The sequence below is a fragment of the Taudactylus pleione genome, unplaced genomic scaffold, assembly GCF_031769625.1.
Source record: "Taudactylus pleione unplaced genomic scaffold, aTauple2 ptg000258l, whole genome shotgun sequence".
In the NCBI taxonomy this organism is placed as follows: Eukaryota; Metazoa; Chordata; class Amphibia; order Anura; family Myobatrachidae; genus Taudactylus; species Taudactylus pleione.
This window is the reverse complement of record NW_028284660.1, coordinates 5,162,779-5,186,214: the sequence shown is the minus strand read 5'-3', so window position 1 is coordinate 5,186,214 and position 23,436 is coordinate 5,162,779. Positions and strand designations below refer to the sequence as shown.

The 23,436-nt window shown below is 43.9% G+C and overlaps 1 protein-coding gene across 1 annotated transcript in view; it reads left to right on the top strand.

The window, feature by feature from the left end:
- Positions 1 to 3,272: 3,272 nt before the first annotated feature.
- The window catches only part of LOC148514827 (ovostatin-like), a 118,164-nt gene continuing 98,000 nt past the window's right edge, over positions 3,273 to 23,436 (top strand). Inside the window, exons 1-8 of the mRNA XM_088480955.1 lie at positions 3,273 to 3,340; positions 7,907 to 7,942; positions 10,157 to 10,355; positions 11,505 to 11,661; positions 13,480 to 13,532; positions 16,693 to 16,713; positions 17,645 to 17,813; positions 22,164 to 22,248. Coding sequence (XP_088337081.1) covers positions 3,273 to 3,340; positions 7,907 to 7,942; positions 10,157 to 10,355; positions 11,505 to 11,661; positions 13,480 to 13,532; positions 16,693 to 16,713; positions 17,645 to 17,813; positions 22,164 to 22,248 — 788 coding nt within the window. The remainder of the gene's footprint in view (positions 3,341 to 7,906; positions 7,943 to 10,156; positions 10,356 to 11,504; positions 11,662 to 13,479; positions 13,533 to 16,692; positions 16,714 to 17,644; positions 17,814 to 22,163; positions 22,249 to 23,436) is intronic.

The window sequence follows — 23,436 nt, the reverse complement described above, 5'->3', positions numbered from 1 at the left end:
CCTATATTTTTGCCCATTTTATAAATTATGAAGATTACAAAATTACCACCCAAAATTCTAAACTAATTTTTTTATGTTGAAATGTAGGTTGTTGCAATCATGACAATACCCTGGCATGAAAGCATCTTTGGATTTTAACGGAAAGATAAGTATTTTTTTTTTTATTTTAATTTCAACATACATTAACTACATTACTTACCATTTCAGGTTGATGTTGGTCGTATTATTTTGGCCATGCTGCCGGAAGCCGACCAACCTCAATCTCATCCCAGGCGTAGGCATCGTAGGCGTGCAAGGCCCCAGATATATAGAACACATGTTACCCTTTTTGGAATGCCAGATGATGAGGTGTTAAGGCGCTACCGTCTTCCGCCACAAATCATCATAGACACTCTCTCATTAATAGAGAGTGATCTTGAGCGGCAAATTGACAGTCCTACAGCAATACCACCACTTACGCAATTAATGTCGGTGTTACATTTCTGTGCCTCAGGATCCTTTCAAACCACGGTGGGAATAGTTGTGGGAATCTCCCAATCCTCCTTTTCAAGGATCCTGAGAGCAGTGATGGAGGCCCTTTTCAAGCACCTCCATCATTTTATTAAAATGCCTTTAAATATGGCTTCCCTTAGTGTGGCGAAGGCCAATTTTTACCAAATAGCTGGCTTCCCACACATCATAGGGGTTGTGGATGGTACTCACATACCACTTCAGCCTCCAGCACGGCTGGAGACAATTTTTAGTAACCGAAAACACTATCACTCACTGAATGTAATGGTGGTATGTGATGCCTCCCTCCAGATCCTGTCCCTGAATGCAAAATTACCCGGGAGTGCACATGACTCATTCGTCATCCGGCAATCAGGGATTTGGCATAAATTAAACAACCTACAAGCTGATGATGCGTGGCTTCTGGGTAAGTGGAGACCTTTATTAGATACCAATGCAAAGCTTGATACACAGTGATCCTGATTTTGTAACTTCTTTTTCACAGGAGACAGTGGCTACCCTTGCACGCCCTGGCTGCTCACTCCTTTTTTGGCTCCTACACCATGCCCACAATGTGATTTTAATTCTGCACTTACAGCCACCAGGCAAGTGGTGGAGCGCTGTATCGGTCTTTTAAAAGGCCGATTCAGATGCCTCCACCGCTCTGGTGGCGAGCTCATGTATTTGCAGGATATGGTTTCGAAAATTGTGGTCCTGTGTGGGATATTTCACAACATCGCCATAAGGAGTGGTGTCCCAATGCAGCCAGAGGATGCCTTGCCTGAGGATGGCCCCCCCGAGGTTGGTCAGAGGTCAGTATGTGGGGGGGCCATACGCGATGATGTGGTGGCCAGATTTTTTAGGTAATTATTGTCCCAAATAAAGTTATTTGACACAATGTAGACATGTAATAATTTAATTCTAAATTTTAACATTTTTTTTATCTTTTTGTGTTTTATTCCATAATATTTTTTGAAAATACGATGACAACTACCTGATCCTAAAAATTTACTTCATGTGGACACATTGGATATAACTTCTGGAACAAATTTGTCGTCGCCTCATTTGTGGAATCATGTTGGCATGCTACTTCGTAAAACAGTTCTTGATTGTTGTTTTAATTTAATTTTTTGGGTGTAGGCTGTATTTTTGAGAGTGTTTTCACTGTGTGTATTGATTGTGAAAAATCACTTTGTGTTTTTTATTTGTGACTAATAATTTTTTTGTTAAGTTTAAACAAACATTTCATTTCTAAATTACATGCAAGTGTAACCAGGTTCCAAAAAGGAAAACTTGCTTAATGGCTAATCCTGTAATGAATAAAATTGTTCAGTATTTTACCATGCTTTGTGGCTAAAAACAAACACCCAAAGGTATTATGGTGAATCAGTATGTTTTCTAATCTCGGGCTAAGCAGGTTTCATTTAATATTTACCTTACCCACCAAATAATTTTAACAACAAATGCTGGTAATTCTACAAACCTATTGGTATTGTTAGGTGTTTAATGTGCCAGCATACATAATTCAGCTTTCTACAATCTAAGTTACATTACTTAAAAAAAAAACCTTGCTGCAATAGTCGACTTATGTAAGGTTAAACAATCTAATATTTACAGAGAAGGAATGAGACTTTAAACCAAAATTTTTTATTTTTTTTTTAAACATGAAAAAATCTGGGTAAAAATAAAAAATTAGTGGCGCAGGATACACGACATCTGATCAAGGACCACCAGCAGGCCTATAACATGGCCCCTCAGCCTCTGCACACAAGCTGCTAACTCCGTCAGCCGCCTCTGGTCCTCTGTGCGTTAAAAAATTGTGGTGCTTAATAAAATGAAACCTTAATTTTTGTTTACAAACAACTTCAAAAGCAAATTGGACTTTTAAAAAAGTGACAATTTTATTAAAAATTACAAATCAAACCTAAATTCTTTGCCAAAGTAAATTTTAAAAAATGACTCATAAAAATAAAATTATAAAAAATGGAAAAGTACGCCCAAAAACTCATTTGTTGGTACCGTAAACAAGAGAGACAAGTATGAGTGTTTGGACATGTGTGATATGTGTAAGGGGAAAACATCATAGACATTTTTAAACAAAGATATATATAACAAACATTAGAAATACCTAAAAATTGAAAAATGCACAGGCAAAGGATAACATCCCCCAAAATCCAAAAATAAAAAAAAAACATAGTTTAAAAGGGAAACATACCGTTCACAATGACGCCTGGACCTTTAGCCCCTCCATCGTTATCCTTGGAGGTAGGCCAATGCAGGTCGGATGTAGGAGGGGTTACTTCGGAAGGTGGTGAGGGGGTGTAAAAGAGAGGGATGATTGTTATGTATTTGTCATTGTCAAAGTCTTTTGACAATGCCAGTTCTGCTAATTACATCACAGCTATTTTGCTTGCTTACTGTTCTCGTGCTTTATTTACCTCTGCCCCGAGGCTTTCATTGTTCTTCTACATAATGTAAGAGGAAGAAGTAATCATAGCATTTTAAAAGTTGATGAAAAATATCTGTCTACCCTGTTGCTTCCTTTTGCACCCCAAACACCTGACACTTCCTTTATTGACCAGACCTACTTAGCAAAGGTTCCTATTTGTAGAGATGCCTATTTTAAAGTCCCTGCCTTAAGCAAATCTGGCGTCTGATGCGGGGACTGTAAGAGCCTACTGGGAAGTGAGCATTTTTCTTCCTCTATGTTGTAGTCTATAAAAGTGCGGAGAATATATTGAACGTGCACCATCCTACAGTATCTCTCACCACTATCTGCCAGGATGTTGTGGACGAGGATTCTGCTGAGTGTTTCCCTCCTGTGTCTCATTACTGGAGGCAGATCACAGCTGTAAGTCACAGATTCATATATGATATTTACAGGGAGATTTGCTAAGCCTTGGAGAGTGATAAATTGGAGAGATATAATGTACCAACCAATCAGCTCCTAACTGCCATTTTTCAAATACAGCATGTAAAATGACAATTAGGAGCTGATTGGTTGGTACTTTATGTCTCTCCACTTCATCATTCTCAAAGGCTTAGGACATAGACCCCCTTAGTATGAAAATGAGCTATGAGGCTGTAGTGCCCATCTAATAACATGTCATTTCAGTGCACAATTTGCAGAAATTAGCCTTCATTGTGTAACTTGCACTAGACAAATGCTAAATATTTTTTTTTAAATTGCTAATTATTTGTTGTGAGGGATTGTTGGTGGGAGACGGGGTTGATTAGCTGCTGTTATTCAGGGCAACTTTTCCACCTAAATGTAATGTTAGCGAATCATAATTATCATTGTGTCTTTTTCTGGTGTCAAAGATTCCGTAGCAACTGACATACAGTATATAATACACGAGTACAGTAAGCAAGCTAATAGCAGCGATGTAATAAGCATTTGAATGTATATATCTCTGTTTTTTATATATATAATTATAGCTACATAATGGGGGTAAGGGGTGCACTCAGGGAGATTGCTAGGGGTAAATTGACTAAAGTGAGAGTTTTTAGAAGTGAGTTTTAGAAGAGATGTTGCCCATAGCAACCAATGAGATTCTACTTAACAGTTAACTAGCACCATCTAGAAGATAATAGCTAGAATCTGATTGGTTGCTATGGGCAAGATCTCTTCTAAAACTCACTTCTAAAAAATCTCACTTTAGTAAATTTACCCCCTACACTCTTTAGGAAGTCAGGGAGATTGCTGACAATCAGGGCGAGTTGGCATGTATGGGTTGTAGGGGGGTAGCAAACAGAGCCTCATGTGCACACAGCAGAGTGGGGGGCTGTGCAGGAGAAAAAGAAGCATCACCCACCTTGCTCACACCCCTTCCAAATCTCATAGTCGGCACACTTCCTGCGTTGTCTATAGTTCCGTCACGGACTAAGCGTAGCATCAGGCTTGCCGACATTCAGGAAGGCCCCTCCGGGAGGGGGCAGCCAGGTCGAACAGGCAGGAAGGAGTGACGCGATAGAGGGAGCGTGGCTGGGGATACTACCCTGCAATGGGGCGGATCAGGGGGCATGGCCACAAAATTGCGTCATTTTGGCCCCACCCCAGCTTCACAATGCCGAGGTTCTCGGCATTGTAAAGCAGGGGGGCAGGGTAAGGATGACGCGATTCAGCTCAAATCCCGCCACTGCCCCACCCGCTGCAGGGGGATTCGTGGGGTGGTTCTGGGGGTTCAGCGGATGGCCAGGAGGCTTACCTTATTTTCCTGGGGGTCGGGAGCGGCACACGATTTTCAGGAGGCTCTTGACCAAATTGGGAGAGTAGGTAAGTATGCGTAGTATGTGCCCATTTATCGTGATATTAGCGCCCCTGATAGCATAGTATGAGATAATAGCGCCCAAATGTATTAAATAGCATACACAGGGACAGTGTGTGATGTGTTTGGGGTGAAGTGACCACATCAGTGTTCTCATTACTCCTCTATTGACACTACTACGCATGCACAATCTACAGACCACACATGTGCAGCTAATGCCATCTTCACATCGGAGATATCTGTTGCAGTCCCTTCCTCACACATTGGGGTGATACTTAATATTTGCAGGTATCCCCCAAAAATGTGTGTTTCCAGGGAATAAGTCACAAATATTTAATGATAAATAGGCCCCTATATGCCTTCTAGCCATTTGCTGTGTCATCTTAGTGTAAGATACTGCCGGTAAATAATACTGATCAGTGACTGTCCGTAATAAGCTAATGATTATAATGTATAACTTGTCTGATGCTTATATCAGGGCTGGAGTGCAGGAACTATGACGGCTTCTGTAAAACAGGGGCAGCTGCAAACTATGCAGCTCTCCTCCAGCTTATAGGTTTACTCCACATACCATAACGCTAAGGGGCACATTAAATTTGGGGCGAGGTGTAGCGAGGTATAAAACCTCATGACATTTTGTATTACCATGGGTATACATGCTCCCGATACCCGCGATGTCCAATTAAAAAAGAGTGGTTGCACGCCAGTAGGGGGTCTTGGGGGAGCCACTGGGTTCTGAGAGCAAGTCCTACTGTTTTTTCCTAAAATGAACGATTTTAGGAAAAATCTGACTTGCTCTGGAGGTGCGAGAAAAAAAGACGCATTGATTTCTATAGAAATCATCGCATCTTATGTTCAGTCCCTTAATATGAATAGCAAAACCCCATGGTTGTGGGGAAAACCCAGCACCGGGAATGTTTTTTTTTTTTTAAAGCCAGCCCGCAATAGGATATGCCCCTAAGATGTAAAATGACCACATTGTGCTAGAATAAAAGATGACAGAAAGCCCTCAACAGAATTTAGTACAATATTTGCTAAGTCCTGTTGGTCCTCTACCAGCCGACATCATGTCACTGCCCTCTTAGGTTTAAAGCTTGTTTGTGGGCCCACAAGTATGCAACCTATCAATTCACTAAGAACCGGTAACATCAATTTTATAATAGTTTTATCACACTAATGGTGCATACACACGGTCAGATTTTTCCTTCAGATATGAACGATAACGATTTAAAAATCGTTCAGTCTTTCATCTCTGGAGGAAATTCTGACATATTTGACATGCCTGAACGATGGACGATCAACGATGTGCTTTCCAGTTTGTCAGATAACGATATCTGACATCTGATGGGTTTGCAGTCAGACTTGGACGATTCCATTCATTTTAATGCAGTCAAAAATCGTTCAATCGTTCAATCGTTCATCTGACAAATCTGACAAGACCATAAGGGGGTATGTATCAAATCTTGGAGAGAGATAAAGTGGAGAGACATAAAGTGCCAACCAGTCAGCTCCTAACTGTCACTTTATAGGCTGTGTTTGAAATATGACAGTTAGGAGCAGATTGGCTGGTTCTTTACCTTTCTCTACTTTATCTCTATCCAAGATTTAATAAATCTACTCCTAATCCATACATAGGTAATCCAGGGACGTGCGTTGAGGTCAATGGATGGGGAGAAACTGGCTAGTTTCAGAACCAGATTTACACACACATATATGAACTAGGGATGAGTGGTTCGGATTCCGCCAGCGGCGACTGTGAGTTTGTTACAGTAGTTAATGAGAGTCAGACAGACTTATGGGGGACTTCTACTGGGGCAATGCAGCATAAGGGGGACTACTACTTGGGGCAATGCAGTATAGGGGGGCTGCTACTGGGGGCACTACATAGGGGGGACTACTACTGGGGGCACTGCATATGGGGACCACTACTGGGGGCACTGTATATGGGGCACTACTGGGGATACTGCTATGAGGTTGTCTAAATTGACTGTAAATGACTAGAAATTATGTTATTGAGGTTAATAATACTGTAGAAACAAAAAAAAGCCCAAATTATGTGATTTTAGATTTTTTTGTAAAAAATTCCAAATAAAAAGGCAGTCACGGCAGGTTTGTCAAATCCAAATCCGGACAACGAATCAGAGCCAAATCCAAATCCAGCAAAAATGGTCCGGCACACATTCCTAACATGAACCTGCCCCTCTGGCACAGATCTCCCCCTCACACAGATCCCCCAAACACACACAGATTCCCCATAGCACAGATCCCCCTCACACATATATCCCACTAGCATAATTGATTTTTCCTACACACACAGATTTTCCCCTAGCAGCAGACCCTCCTTACCTTTTTCTCCTTTGTGTGTTTCCTCTGTCTGCATGCTGTATGTCAATTTTTTTCCCTCCTCAGTGCCGCTGCTGAGCTCCCATGCCTGAGTACTTCCTGGACAGGTCACCTGATCATCAGAGGTGTCCATCAGAGCTCAAGGCACGCCCCCTCACAGTGAAGCATGCCTCCATTAGCTCTTTTTCTCAGTGTTTTATTTTCTGCTTCGTGGCCCAGCCCGCGGCTCCAGGCAGTGTCTGGCTATCAGGGGTGAGGCTGAGCTTTTGCTGCCTCATCTCTCCTCTCTCCTCTCTCCCTGTATATCCAGGGAGTGGTGTAATTTTGTTGAGTTTTGTTTATGAAACCGGTCAGAATAATACAAAGAAGATATTTATAAGTTATAAATATCTTCTTTGTATTATTCTAATAATTTTTATAGTCACAATTCTGTAGCCTGACATGGATTATGACAAAGGAGGCCCTGCCTTCTCTGCCTCCCCTGACTGCATGTCCCTGAGGTAATCTAATGAGTAATCTCATACAAGACTTGGGGGGGTAAAACACCTTTTAAAGGACAGGTGTAGAAGTTGGCCATCACTTCTATCTATCAATTTTATAGAATGTACTTGATAAATGATAGCTAGAAGCTGATTGGTTGCCATGGGAAACCTCCCCTTGTCCTCTTTAGAAGGCTTGGTACATCTCCCCCTTGTACTAAGGTATGGGCTAGTTAACCCTCTGATATCCTTGTAATGTTTTGTTTGCAGCTCTGGGCAGATTTGTCATTTATTTTTAAAATGTTGCTGTAATTTTATTTCTTCCAGTATCTGGAATCCTCTACCACCAGATGAAGAAGTCAGGTAATTGTAGATCTCAAATTATTTGTTATAGTCTAGTCCACAATAAAGCCATTGTTTGCTGCACAGTTCTGATTGTCCATGGCCTGCAGTGGTGGGGTCTGTCCTATTGCGGCATGTTCTTGGCAAATTAGGTTCATGACAAAGAAAAACTATTCCTGGTGCCAATTATTCCAATATCCACAAAGTAATTACTATGGTTTATCAGCAGAGGATTATGTGGCACTTAGAAACCAATTCAATACTTGGGGGCATATTCAATTGCCAGCAAAAAGTCACGGACTTTTCGCCTGGTGTACTTTCCGCCTAAATCGCTTGTTTGGGCTCCGGAAAAGTATCGCTCACATCCCCGCTTATCTCTGTATTCAATTGCAATGGACACAAAAACGGGACCTGGCAAAACTTGAACGGGCGAAAAGTCCTATCAGAAACGGGGAGAACAACCTGAGACCCCCCAAACGATGCACTGACATGGGGGATCAGTATGGATACCCCCGAATAGCCCTGCTGAAGGTATTTGGGGTACTTAAATGGTCTCAATAGGTGCTATTTAACGTATCTGCATAAGTGGTGAAGCATTTAGAAGTCCCAGCAAAATTGGGGTACATGAAAATGGGGGGTAGCATATTTAAAAGTTGCTAAAGTGAAGTTTTAAAAAACGTGAAAAATCTACCTGCCGCAAGCACCTGCAAACTAAAAAACACCTGAGGCATACTTGGGGACCCCCCTGGAGTCTATTTTGCTAGTTTTTACGTTTGTACCCCAACTTTGATTTTTTTTTCGCCCCCAAAACGAAAGTACTTTTTTTGGGGTGATCTAAAGTCTTTATTTTTTTTTTATGCAGTTTACCTTTGGGGGACTGTACCAAGGCTGCAGGGGGGTTCCCACAATTTTGCACCCCAAAACTGCACTTTTTTCCGCCTCATTTCATAGGCGAATATTTTTCGCCTATTACATTGCATTGACTTTCCGCTTAGGTGAAAAGTCTTTGCAATTGAAGCGGGCGGTAAGTGGTATATTTATCAATATTTACTAAACTAATGTGAAAACAGGTGTTTCCACACTCTTTTTACATTATTTTAGTTTTATATAAATGTATCAATGAGCTTTTGAATGAGTTTTTGTAAAAAAGAAAAACTCCTCCAAGCAATTACATTTGTATTCTTTAAGTAAGAAGATTGCAAATCCCATACTTGTAATGAGAAATGCGATCTGTTCAGATTTACTAATAAAATAATTTCAGAGGGAGCCTTGCAATTATGATCAGCCCGTGTGTCTCAATAAACCACAGGCTGACCACAGAGAAAATAGTTATAATAGCAAATAGCAAATGAAACGTACCTGCACCAGGATCGGTGAGCGGTGAGCTCCTTCTCTGTAACCTGGTCAGCTAATCTATGTAGTCAGCTGAAGTCCTGGCTGGCACCTCAGCTGACCGAAAAGATCAGCAGACCGTGGATCACAGAGAAGGAGCTCACAGATCACCAATCCTTGGGTGCATCGTGCAGGAAAGTTTTATTTTATTATTTTCTATCTTTTAACTATTTATACTCTCTGTGATGAGTTTATTGCAGAGCAAAACAGAGCATGGTGCAGGGGGGCACTGATGATCAGTCCCCCCTGCTGCAGCTGTTGGGTGGAGAACTTTGTTCCCCTTCTTGCACTTTTACTTTAGTTTGCATTCTGGGGCGCGATTCAAGCAGTGATGTCATCTGTCACAGACCACTGCATCACTGCAGGGGGGTCCAGGGAGTCAGAGATCTATTCTGCACTTTTGCAGAACCGATCTCCTCTGCAAAAGCCGGGGGACACAGCGGGGCGGCGTGGTCTCATGTGATGCGACCTTGTCAGATGAAACACTTTTGGATCCAGTCGCATTATATGCAATGTCACCAGTTAAATGGTTGAGGTGGCTAAAATTGAATCTTTCTCTGCCAAAGATATGACCAAAGTTGCTACATTTTCTAATTTATGATATATGTAAAAGCCTTTTTTTAAACGCCATTTTGGTGAAACTCGTATCCTACATTCTTATATTATATAAGATGATATTTATTGAAGAAGAATTTTTAAAATGTAAAACCAGACAAAAGCAAATGAGGAAGCGTGACATTATGGGGATTGTAGTTCTCCAAAATCCACAGAGACAGATCCAGTATGACTGCATCAAACTATATATAGTTTATAGTGATTAATATTGTACATTTCTAATTACAGTACCGTTAGCAAAGAAAACCATTGCAGCCACGCCGTAGTGCTCCCATTTAGGCTCCAGAGTGGAAACAAAGAACAACTATGTATAATGATTGAATGTAACGAGGATCTCTATCTGAACGCTGCGTTGGAATACAATGGCACCGTAGATGTTCTATATAATGGTGACAAAGCTGAAAACTTTCAATGCAAGGAATTTACAGTAAGTGATTTTCGTTTCACTTCTAAACACGCATGCGACCCCTAGATGCTGGGCAGGTATACTCTTACACTGCAATGTAGTTGCCAGTTTGGACACCCCCCTCTCCCAAATCTAAATCTCTCTGCACATTGTACAACTGCACCACCTACAGTGCAGCATGGGTATTACCAGGGTGCACGGTTACTGGCTCTTTTTTCCTCTACTCCCAACTCAGAATCAATTGTCAGCGTTTCTGGTGTATCAATATTTACTAGCACTGTACATTACATAGGCAAAGCTGTTTTGACACAAATACAAAGTCGGCAAAATATGTCACTCTTGGGGTGACCCCCACTTACCAATCCCAAAAGTCACTATTCACATATTATATGCACATTATACACATATTATATCCACCTTCCACCCCATCAACCATATACAGATATATACTGCATACCTCCCAACTTGCCCGCATTGGGTGGGACAGTCCCATTTTTCTGGCACTGTCCCGCCGGCCCAGTGGGCTGCAGTGTCCTGTGGTGTGTGGGGAAAGTTTGGGAGAGCATGCTCACGGCATCTTTACTGTGCAGGCTGAGTCTCTGGGGGCAGCCCAGCATCTCAGGTAAGCTCCTCTCCTTGGTGTTAGGCCCAACCCCCTTTTGAGGTCACGTGCGCCTTCAGCACACCATATGTGCCATTTTATATTCACTAATGTTGGGAGGTATGATACTGTACATCTGTTGTATTACCTATATTGTCAGTCTGTTTACGTCTCCCTATCATATTTATACATACTGCTTCTTCAGCAACTAGGAACGGATTAAGGGCCACCTGGGCCTGGTGCTGAAAAATGTTGTAGGGCCTATTGTGAGATACAGAGGAGGTGTGACCAGTTCTGTGTCGGTGTGGCCAGTGTCATGTGGGTGTGGCCAGTGTTATGTGGGTGTGGCCCGTGCCATGTGGGTATGTAAATCCCTCTACACTATCAGCCCCAATGTCTCCCTACATAAGCATACCTCCCAACATGACCCTCTCCAGGAGGGACACAATGCTCTGGTCCTGGACTTCCCTGGTAAGAGGCAGGGCTGCAGCACAGTTCAAAATTCAAATAGTATTGAAATTGTCAAGAGCATAATGAAACTAAATATGGTCTTTACTACCTCTTCCCAGGTGCCCACAGTTGAGTCACAACAATTAGTCTTTCTGTCATTTTCTGCTACCGGTCCAACAGCTTTTAAAACGGAACGTAAGACTCTAACCATTGACAATCTGCCGGATGTCTGCACTGTCCAGATGGAGAAGCCCATTTACAAACCAGGGGACATCGGTGAGTGACTACTGAACAATCAGTCAAAGTGCTTTATTTTCCCTGAATGCTATGGGTCAGGAGGGACTCGAGCACCAGACCTGGCAGAAGAGGCTGTAATGTGACTGTTTGTGTGGGGTCACATGATGTTCACATCCAGTCATGTTCCAGTCTCTCATGGCCGATTGCATAAAGCCAGTAAGTAGGCTGCCGCCGCCATACGGAGGGCTGACCGCAGACTCAACCAACTCAAATTTGCATGAGTCTCAGGGCCTGTTTCAGAGATGTTGATATCAGACGCAGTGGAGGGATTTGTTGCACCAAAGACCACTGCACACAAGGGTTGGTTTGCTGTCACAGAAATGATTTCTTCACAACAGAGTGACAGGTAGTCAGTGTTTGTGGCAGGGCCAGTTCTAGACCTTGTAGATCTCTGGGCGAAAGATCCCATAGGTGCACCCCCCCCATATAAAAAAAAAAATTACACGGATGGCATTTGTCTCCACTAGAGATGTGCGGTTCGGTTCTCCAGAAATCCAAATCCACCCAAATTTTGTGAATCCGGGTGAATCCAAGTCGAGGTTCTGATCTCCTGAGGAGATCCGGATAAATCCAGGCCACGGTTCTGATCTTTTTGCGGTTCGGAATTTGGATTTTAAATCCAAATTTTGGGTTTTGGATTGCTTAAATTACATGATTTTAGCTGTTTTTAAAACTTTTTATCAATTTTGTTTTAAAAAAAATCCAGATCCAAAACCAAAAACGTGGTTTTGCAATACCAAATCCAGATCCAAAATCTTGAAGGAGATACAGATCCAAAACCAAAACATGAGGGGTCGGCGCACATCCCTAGTCTCCACGTGCACTCCCAAAAATGGGCGTGGCTGATCGGGGAGGAGGCATGTCCTTGTGGAACACCCCCAATTCATCACACTTGGATTCCCCCAAGCACTCCTCTCTCATTGAATCCATTCTGAGACAGAATAGGCTCGGTCAGAGGTTCAATGTGCGACCAATGTTTCCACTTTTGTTCGTAAGCGGCAAATGTGCACTAGATGGCAGCTGAGTCATTACCATATTTTCACCTATTTTTCTGAATCAGGTCCTCAGATTCATGGGAGCAGTTCCAAGAATAGGGATGATGTCATACACCCTTAAAATACGCATAGCGGATAAATAGACGCACTTGTGTCATAAATGCTAACAACCTGGCTGCCCCCTCATCCATTTCGGCCCCACCCTAGATTACCAACATTGTGCGGCAGGGGGCGGGGCCACAATGTGAATTGCATCTTCCATTCCCGCTGCCCCACCAGGACCGCTCATATTTGTGGGGCGAAATGGACGGCAGCGGGAGGGTGCAGGGGTGGCGATCAACAGGGAGAAGCTTAGTACAGTTGATGACAAGTACTACAGAAATAAAAGTAACCTCACAAGAAACCATATACTGTATACTGTAATGTATAATTCAATTATGCATTTCTTGATCAACCAGCATTTTTCATTATTCTATTCCGCACAATATACTGTATCCTCCACCAATATACCGTGTGACAGTGATGCTTCTTGAGTCACCAGACAATTTTACAAAACTTGGCGTCGGGTGCTGGTTTGCACCAGGTGACTTTATAGATTAAAGCCCCATCTGCATGTTCATTGATCCAAATGCTAATATGGATAGCCAGGAAATTAATTACTGCAATCATGAAAATCATTTTCACTTATTAATCTTGTTCATTATTATAATTTAAAACCTATCAGACCTGCATTAGTCCTTCTTGGGAATATGACTGTATTACGCTACGTATGAACTGTTACTGTATTGTGCTTTCCCCGCAGTGCGATGTAGACTGGTTTGTTTAACTAATGAACTGAAGCCTGTTGATTACGTCGTAAGTAACTATTATATGATTATTCTTTGTGTTTTAGCTAATAGGTCCCCTCTGCATTGAGTGAGTGGAAACATTTATATAAAGACTGATAAAAAATGACAAAATTACGGTTAAAGAGATTTCTTTATTTCTCCTTGATAAATAGTTATTATGGGGTATATCTCAATGATAGCTTTCCTGATGCATCATTGCGGTGGCTGAGGGTCTGATCCAAAGTTGTACGCTAACGCTGCCACCACTGTGAATGTGTGCACAGCTGCAATGCGAAAATATGCGAATGTTGCAGCCGCCGGGAGATATATGGTGACGCCCACCCGCGGCTTTTCAAATCTGAGCATCTAAGTAAAATGTCTCCCAGTCATAGATCTTTTGATTGTTAATGTACTGAGTTACCCTATGTTCCGCAGAATGGCCGTGGAAATTGAGCCATAATTTTTGGGTGCGCGCTCGCAGTCACAATCTGTGACACTCTTGCGTTCTTTGCTGCCACTCCCCGTTACCGCCCCCAAACACTCTGAGTAATTAGTAGCTGCGAGTGATAATGAACCTTGACGCATGCGTAGTGCGACTTCGATGTATGTGCAGATTTGCCGTTTACCGCTCAACGGCTCAAATATCGTTATCGGCATAGCGCACAACTCTGAATCAGGAACTTAGAGGTGTAAATCACAGAACTTTTACAGTGTAAAGGCAGGTATCCACTACACGATATAAATGGATGATTGAACGATAACGACATTGTTAATGTTCAATCGTTGATTAATCGTGCAGTGAATATGCCGGCAACGACCAGCGATGCGCGTCCTGCTGGTCGTTGTCGGTATCTGTCATTGCCAGAACAAACTGCCCAACCTGACGATATCATCAGGTGGTGCACGTTCGGGGATGAGGGAGGGTGCCTGCACTAAACGACATGTCACAATGTGGGCACAATATCCATTGCACAGTATAATGAACGATTGAACGATAACAATGTCGTTATCGTACAGTCGTTCATTAGTCGTTTAGTGGATAGGCACCTTTATGATATTTCTCACACTACAAGGCGGTTAGCCCTAAATCCTAGGAAAATGGGATAATTACATTGAATTTAGGCCTTCTGAACACTAATCAATCCCAGCAGCTAAAGCTCTCATGTGATAGTTTCCCCATGCAAAGCTAAATACAATATATTTAAAAAGAACAGCAGTGGTACCTGGACCATCAGAGAGGATGCGTTCGGCATCACAGCAGTCGGAATGCCGATGCTTACATTAATGGCGCCAGAATCCCGATGCCGGTCAGAATCCCGGTGCCGGCATCCCAACCACCAGAGGTAAGGGTGCGGGGAGTGGGAGTTTAGGTTCAGGCACTAGGGGGGAAAATAAGTTTAGACACCAAATATGAAGGGTTAGGGTAGGGATAGGGGGAGGGTTAGCATACTGACCAACAAGTGTCAGTATGTGAACCCTGTTGGGATCCCGGTGTTGGGATTCTGACTACCGGAATCCTGACTGTCGGCATCCAAAACCCAACCCCAGACATCCCGGTGGTCAAGATGCCGATACTTACATTAGCGGCGACGGAATCCCAATGCCAGGCAGAATCTGGCCGCCAGGATGCTGAAGTTAAGTAGCAGGTTGGGGGGAGGGTTAGGTTTAGAGGTTAGGCACTAGGGGAAGGGTTAGGGTTAGGCACTAAGGGGGAGGGTTAGGTTTAGGGTGCTGGGATGCGGAGGTTAGAGTCAGACACTAGGGGGGAGGTTAAGTTTAGGCACCAAAGAGGGAGGGTTAGGCTAGGAAGAGGGGGACGGGGAGGGATAGCATACCGACCAACAAGAGTTGGTATGTTAACCCTGTTGGGATCCCGGCATTGGGATTATGAGCGCATCTCGGCATCCCATACCCAACATGACACTGGTAAGCCCAATCCATTATAGATCCAAGAACTGTGTGGGCCAAGTGCTATTCTACTCCAGCCGTGTGCAGCATGGACTCAGAAACCTCCTTTAGTCTTATTGTATCCTACATATAGAAACTAAAGGTTCCATCATCTATCACATACAGTACCCAGAGCACAGTCTCCATTATAACTCACTGGCCTTGGATGAATCTCACGGGTGTTACTGTGTAGTGCAGTGGTGTCAAACTTGGGGAACTACACATCCCAGCATGCACTGCCAGAGTTTTGCTATTAGGGCATGCTAAAATTGTGGCAGGGCATGTAGGAATATGTAGTCCCACAGCACTGGAGGACCCGAGTTTGACATCACTGTTGCTGGAACTTGACACTTCTTCAGCGTACTTTTGAGCCATATTGATACATTCCCAGATGTGACTACAGTGGCAACTTTTTACATACAGTACTTTCTCAAATTGTTTGCCAATAATTTGTAACATTAGAATGCGGGTGATTCTGCTGCTATAGCCCTGATATTAATCACATGCTAATTTATGTTACCTTTTTTAAACTATTATTGTTTTTAACAAAGTGTATTTTTGATATCTAGATTTCTGCTGACTTGTCGGCTATAAATGTTTTGAGTGTGCGGTCCTAATTTCTCTATTATTACTATTGTGTGACAGCTGAGTAGCTCCCAAAAATATTTTCTGTTCGGTCCAATTTCATAAATAGACCTTTTAAGTTGTAGAGAAACAAATTAACTTGCTTGAGTAATGTCGTTGCAAAGCACTTAATAATAATAATAATAATAATAATAATAATAATTATTATTATTATTATTATTATTATTATTATTATTATTATTATTATTATTATTATTATTATTATTATTACATAGTTAAGCTCTGTTGCATATAGTTTTATCCACAGATAAATCTTTTTGTTGTTTCCATGGGTAATGAAAAAAAATAAAATAAAATAATAATAATAATAATAATAATAATAATAATAATAATAATAATAATGATATTGCCTACATAATATAAAGGTGCCAGTTAAACACTAGACTCAAAGCCAGATTTATAGGGCAATGTATTTAAAAACATTCACAAAAGAGCATGAACAATACAATACTGTACATTGAAAGTTGACTGAAGTTAAAATCTCTAATTCTTTTTGTGTAATGTAATACTAAAAATGGACATTATTACTGTGCCTTTGGCTCTATATGTGGTCCATGTGTGTCCTGTGTAATAAATGTTGGCTTTTTATTTTGCAGGTCACAAACGTCTGCTTTATGGTAAGATAATACAATTATTTAATATCTGATACTACTATGGGGGGAATGCAATCAGCCGTGGTACTTTATCGCGGGCTAATTGATCCCCCGGGGCTATTCATGTAGCCTCAAAGGGAGCCCACAAGCTACAGGTAACAGAGATATTTTTCAAGTCTGAATGCGCATGAAAAGAAATCCCCAATAAATAGCCTGTTCTCAGGTGCTGTGACCATGTTAAAACATAGGTCGGGAACTTGTCCCAGATTCTGTGTGTTGTCTGTTAACAATTAATTTACTAGGCAAGTAAAGGGGCTCTAATTGAATATCTCCAAGCATAGGGATACCCATTGCTGCCCTCTCATATCCGTCTGATGATGTGCCACAGTGTAAACATCGGTAACATCAATGCAGATCGAGCAGTCACAGAGCTTGTAAGTAAAGTCTGACCTGTCTCGAACACTTGGTCTCTCCTGACACGCTGAGAGCTCTCATGCTGCAAAGGATCTTGCAATAGCTAATTTATGCACGCCCATGAGATGGCATTTAAATGGACCCGACATGCCTGTGTTTGCCTAGCCACCCGCCCCCTTACCTCCCTCCAAAAGCTGACTACCTGTCACTTACTATGCGAGTGAATCCTCTGTGCGAGCACGATCGCAATACAATTGCTGCACGTGTGCAATGCGGCATTTACACATGCGCAATGGCTAACAATCGCTCAATTTGCGTAAATATCAGCATTGCGTAAATCTCGGAATCAGCTCTTATGTCTGAAATAAAAATAATTTTGGAAATGCTGCCAGGACAGCTAAGAGCGTTATGTATTTGGTAATAAAAGAGAGTCTGACGCTCTAAAGCAAACAATATTGATAATTGGACTATCGATAAATTAATCTTGGGGATATAGCACATATAGAAATCAGCTCATCTATGACTTATATATGACCTGCAGGAGCCGTCTGGTGCTTGTATAGCCCAGGTACAGAATCCAGAGACGAGGAATGGCGTTGTTGAAGTGGAATTCGTTCTCGCACGTGATGCAAATCCTGGCTATTACCAGATCAACTTTGAAAAAGAAATAGGTTTTCCCTACAACCAGTGGTTTCAGGTGGAGATATACAGTACGTCTTAATCACATCACTCATTTGACTGATATACTGTACATTATGTAGGTATGATCGGGAGCATTTATCAAGGCTTTAGCAAAGGATATACCAACTACTCTCAGTATTAAATAAAGGGATATTACCATGGTGATGCTAACTTATACTTGTCCCCATGATAGAAAGCTCTCTGACACTCTTTAATGGATTTAAAATTCTTACTAAAATGACACAAAAACACACATTTTATGCCTAATGACTTCAGAGTTAGTCCCTGTCCCCGGGCGTAGCTACAGTAACTGCATCTCCCCGCTGAGCTTCTCTCGGAGCGGAGATGGAGAAAGTAGGTACCAATGTTCTTATCCCCTTCAAATACATATTCAATACTGACTATACTTATGTAACATGAACTATATCACATCACAATAGAAAGCAATTATACTTCAGATTTTAGACTTGTATAGTAAACACATTTTGTACAGTAATGTGAATATCAGGTAATAAATATTGGTCTGGGTACGGGATGCCAGCATTGCCGGCAGGGTCAGTATCCTATCTCTCCCCCTCTCCCTACCTTAACCCGCTCTCCCCGGAGCCTGAACCTACTCTCCCCCTCCCCACACTCTAAACCTAACCCTGCCACTCCCCACACCCTAAACCTAACCCTCCCCCCTTAGTGCCTAACCCTCCCCGTTACCGCAGTACTTACCATTGGGATGCCGAAGCCGGGATTCTGACAGCTGGCATCCCGACTGTCCGGATATTTTGCCCGGATCCCATAAATACTATGCTCCAGAGTAAATACACAGTAAGCATCCTGTAATAAATACCATCCTACTAAAAAAAATTTTTTACCAACTTGTTACCTATAGGCAGACGTTGTGGATGACTGTCTGATAGGAGAAGGGTAAACAGCTGCAGTCTGATGCTATTGGTACTAGACAAAAATGCACAAGCAGCTTAGTTAGTTGTGCTAAAAGCAAGCTAAAGAGGATAAAGCTGCACCTCTGGACCTGGTAATGCCCAGGCAGTGGGTTAGTGTCAGCACTGAACTCAAATGAAACTTAATATTAGTTCCCACAACAGGCTTCAATCCATTTGGGAGAGTTAAACATTGACCCTTCACTACTGAGGATTTTTTCTGACGTTAGCACTCATTGCATTCCAAAATCAATATCACAGATTTTCTTTTAGGTACAGTAGTACCAATACAGCTTATACCTTGTTTTTTTTTTCCGAACTCTTTGTTTTTTAAGAAACTACCATTAGTCTTTTTGCTCATTCTAACACAACAGATAAAATTCAACAAAAATGAAAAAAAAAAAAGTTTTTCTATTTTTTAAAATTAAATTTCAATTTAAAAAAAGTGGATTTACTCAACTAAATGCGTTGATAATAGCACCTGCTAGCTTTTACATCACCTTTATAAACAAAGGGCCCAATTCAGACCCGCTCGTGAGCGCACAGCGCTCGCAAGTGGGTCGATGGTCCCCCACTGCGCATGCGCATGCCGAAGCCGGCTCTGGGGTGCGCATGCGCGAGCCCCAGAGAGAGAGAGAAATTATCTCGCTCCGGGACTCACTACAAAAGAGGCGGCAGTCGATGTTGATCGACAGCTCGCCCCGTTTTGTAGGTGGGGCGGGGCGGGGGGTGGCTACACAAACGGAGGAATTCCCAAAGGAACGCCTGCCGTTTGTGGGCGGCCCTACTGACATCACTCGTGATGTCAATAGGTGGACTTCTTGCTCTATTAGAGCAGGAAGTCCACTGGGGCTTGCGGCCACGAGTCCCTACCACAAGGGTCTCGTCGCAAGCCCGAAGGTCGTGATGGTCTTGACCATCGCGAACCTCACCTGGCGCTCGCATAAGCTGTGGGTGGTCACCGACAGCTATGCGAGCAGCCAGGAGGCCGTATTTTTTTAAAAAAAGGGACGCCCTCATTCAGGGCGAGCGCTCTCAAAGAGCGTCCGGCTCTGAATCAGGCCCAAAGAGCGCCAGCCCTTGTGTAACTTTGCTTGCCACTGCACCAGGGCCAGCGCTACCACTAGGTAAATTTAGGCAGCTGCCTAAGAGCGCTGGCCACCGCAGAGCGCCTCTGGAATCATTTGTTGTGTGTACCGCACATAGTGCAGCCCGCACTACACTACTAGTAACAAACACACAGCCGCCGGCGCCGGCAGCTGTGTGTTTGTTTTAGCAACCGAAGAGAGTCAGACAGACTCTCATTGGCTGCTGCGCCCACTGCTGGAGTCGGGCTGGAGCTCACTCATGAGCTCCATTTTTCAGCTCCCGCAGTTGGTCGTCTCTCCCATCATGCAGAGCGGGCCGGCCCGGCGGGACAGAGGAGCAGACGCCGGAGCGGGGATTAAGGTAAGTGGAGTTTTTTTTGTTTTTTTTACCTGTGTGTCTGTCTGGCCCTGGGATCACTGCTGGGGGTACTGCTGGTAGGGGATGAACTACTACTGGGGGCACTGCTGGGGGAGGACTACTACTGGAGGCACTGCTGGGGGCGACTACTACTGGGGGCACTGCTGGGTGGGACTACCACTGGGGGCACTGCTGGGAGGACTACTACTGGGGGCACTGCATAGGTGGGACCACTACTAAGGGCACTGCATAGGTGGAGATTACTGCTGGGGGCACTGCAATTTGTTGGAGGACTACTACTGGGGGCACTGCATAGGTGGGACCACTACTAAGGGCACTGCATAGGTGGAGATTACTGCTGGGGGCACTGCAATAGGTGGAGGACTACTACTGGGGGAACTGCAATAGGTGTGGGACTACTACTGGGGGCATTGCTTGGGGGACTACTACTGGGAGCACTGCATTGGGGGGACCACTACTGGGGGCACTGCACCGGGGGGTTAGTACTGGGGGCACTATATAAGGGGACTACTACTGGGGGCATTATATAAGGGTCACTGCATAGGGGGATCACTACTGGGGGCACTGTATAAGGGGCACTACTGGGGACACTGCATAAGGGCTTGTGTAGCTATCCAAGGGGGGGGGGGCTTGGATAGGGGTTGAAGAAATGCCTAGGTGCCAAGAAACCTTGCACCGGCCCTGCACTGCACCTACGATAGCTAGTAGTGGGCCACGTAACTTGAAAGAAAGGCTCCCTGGTTTGGTACCCACACGGTTGTAGGTGTCATTATGGGGGTGATAGTCACAAGTGATAACCAGATAATAATTATGAGGGACCCATCATTTAAAAGAGGGGACCCCCCCTTCTTTCTAAAATGGGTTCCTCTTAACATGGGCATAACTACCATAGGTGCATGGGGTGCAGATGCTTTGGGGCCCAGAGCTGAGGGAGACCATCTTCCTTGTCAAAGTTACATGTGTTATATACATTTTTTACCATTGGGTGGTACATAGGGGCCCTTATAAACTTTTGCTATGGGGCCTTCAAATACTTTGTTAGGCCCCTGCCCCTTAATTTTTGGTAGCCAGGTTGTAAGAGATCTTCACCCATGCCTGAACTACATCATGTTTCTGTAGTGTAGGGGATTAAAGTCGGGTGATCCGTGTGATCACCAGCCACTAACTTTTAAGTGGGTACACCATTTGAAAGATGTGATTCCCCACTTTAAAATCAGGGTAATCCCATCTGTCTCCCTTAGATGGTGAAGAAGATAGAGGGACTTAAGATCCCCACGTTCACCACTTTCAGTGGTTGCACTTCTGGATCCTGGCAGAAAGGACAACTACCACAAAGCTCCCAACATGATATTAGTTAATGCCCGGGTGCCTACTTAATCAACGCCTGGGCAATAAGGAGCTCTTAACCAATGTATTTATCTTTCCCTGGTACCCACAAGCAATATGCATCCCTTGGTGCTGGATGCCGATTTAGGGATCACGAACCATTAGTGTAGAGAAGGCAATTTAATTTTTTTTTTAAATGTGTTTTTTTATGTAATTTTTTCAACACAGGCTAACAGGCAATATAGATTAAGTTACCTTGAACAGATTTGAACTCTCTCATGTGAAAGATTAATACATCCGACGGTTTGTATTCGGTTTGTAAATTTGACTGGCGATTTGTAGAGTTTCAAGTCTGGGAATGGTGGCTGGGCAGCCAGTTTCCTGTGGTTTTGATTTTATAATCCAACAGTTTGTAACCCGCCCAGAAGTGAGCCAAGGAGCAGTAAATTGACAATATCGCCATTTTATAAATGTATCTCTTTGAGGTAATGACTTAAATAGAAAAAAGAAAAGAGCCAGTCTGCTGTCTGTACATATTCCCGGGGTCATCTTTCATTCACTTAAATGGAAATGATGAAAGTTAATTCTATGAATTACTGAACCCTCTTTGTCTCTCTCAGTTAAACTTTAACAGGACTTCTGATTTTATTTCAGTGCTACCAAGATTTGACTCAAGTGTCAGTTGTCCAAGCACCTTATCTATCGTGGAGAAGACTGCAAAGATCGATGTATCAGCTCAGTGAGTAAGATACACCCATACACCAATACACCCATACTTACCTACTCTCCTGTAATCTCCAGAAGACTCCCCAATCTCGTGTGGCTCTCTTTGCTTTTTATGGCAGGGGGAGGGGTGGGGGGGCATCACGACGTGATTGTGCTGCCACCTCCCACCTGACTGCACCATGCCCCAGCACCGCCCACCTGGCTGCACCATGCCCTGCACCTCCCACCTGGCCGCAACACATCCCCTCCACCTCCCAGCTGGCTGCACCATGCCCCGTACCTTCCACCTGGCTGCACCATGCCCTGTACCTTCCACCTGCCTGCATCAGGTCCCCGAACCTCCCACCTGCCTGCACCATGCCCTGCACCTCCCACCTGGCTGCAACACATCCCCTCCACCTCCCAGCTGGCTGCACCATGCCCCATACCTTTCACCTGGCTGCACCATGCCCCTGCAACCCCCAACCTGGCTGCACCATGCACCTGCACCTCCCACCTGGCTGCACCAGGCCTCCGCACCTCCCACCTGGCTGCACCACATCCCCTCCACCTCCCAGCTGGCTGCACCAGGCCCCCAAACCTCACACCTGTCTGCACCAGGTCCCCGGACTTCCCTCCTGGCTGCACCAGGCCACTGCACTTCCCACCTGGCTGCACCAGGTCCCCGAATCTTCCACCTGGCTGGACCATGCCCCTGCACCTCCCAGCTGGCTGCACCAGGTCCCTGAACCTTCCACCTGGCTGGACTATGCCCCTGCACCTCCCACCTGGCTGCCCCTCCTGGAAGTGGTTGCTGAATTACTGGCAAGTATTCAAGCAACTTGAGGGAAGGCTAAAGCGGGCATGACAACACTTTACATAATGTTTAAAAGCATAGAATTCAATCAGGCTCTCCCCGACCTTGCAGAACTTCAAACGTGCCCTGAAAACCCACCTGTTCATCAAAGCATACCCTTCCACCACATAACCGTGTCACCAGGTCGCTCTCCCTCCTGCCTCATCCATCTCTACCTTGCCTACTTCCTGCACTCAGGTCCCCCTCTACACACTCATGCCTCTTGTCCTCTGTCTGTCTCCACTCACCCCTAGATTGTAAGCTCCTAGGAGCAGGGTCCTCCTCCCTACTGTCTCACAGCCTTCTTCTCTAGCACTTCAATGACAGCCTCCACCTTCCCAGCTGTACTGTGTATGGAGAATTGTG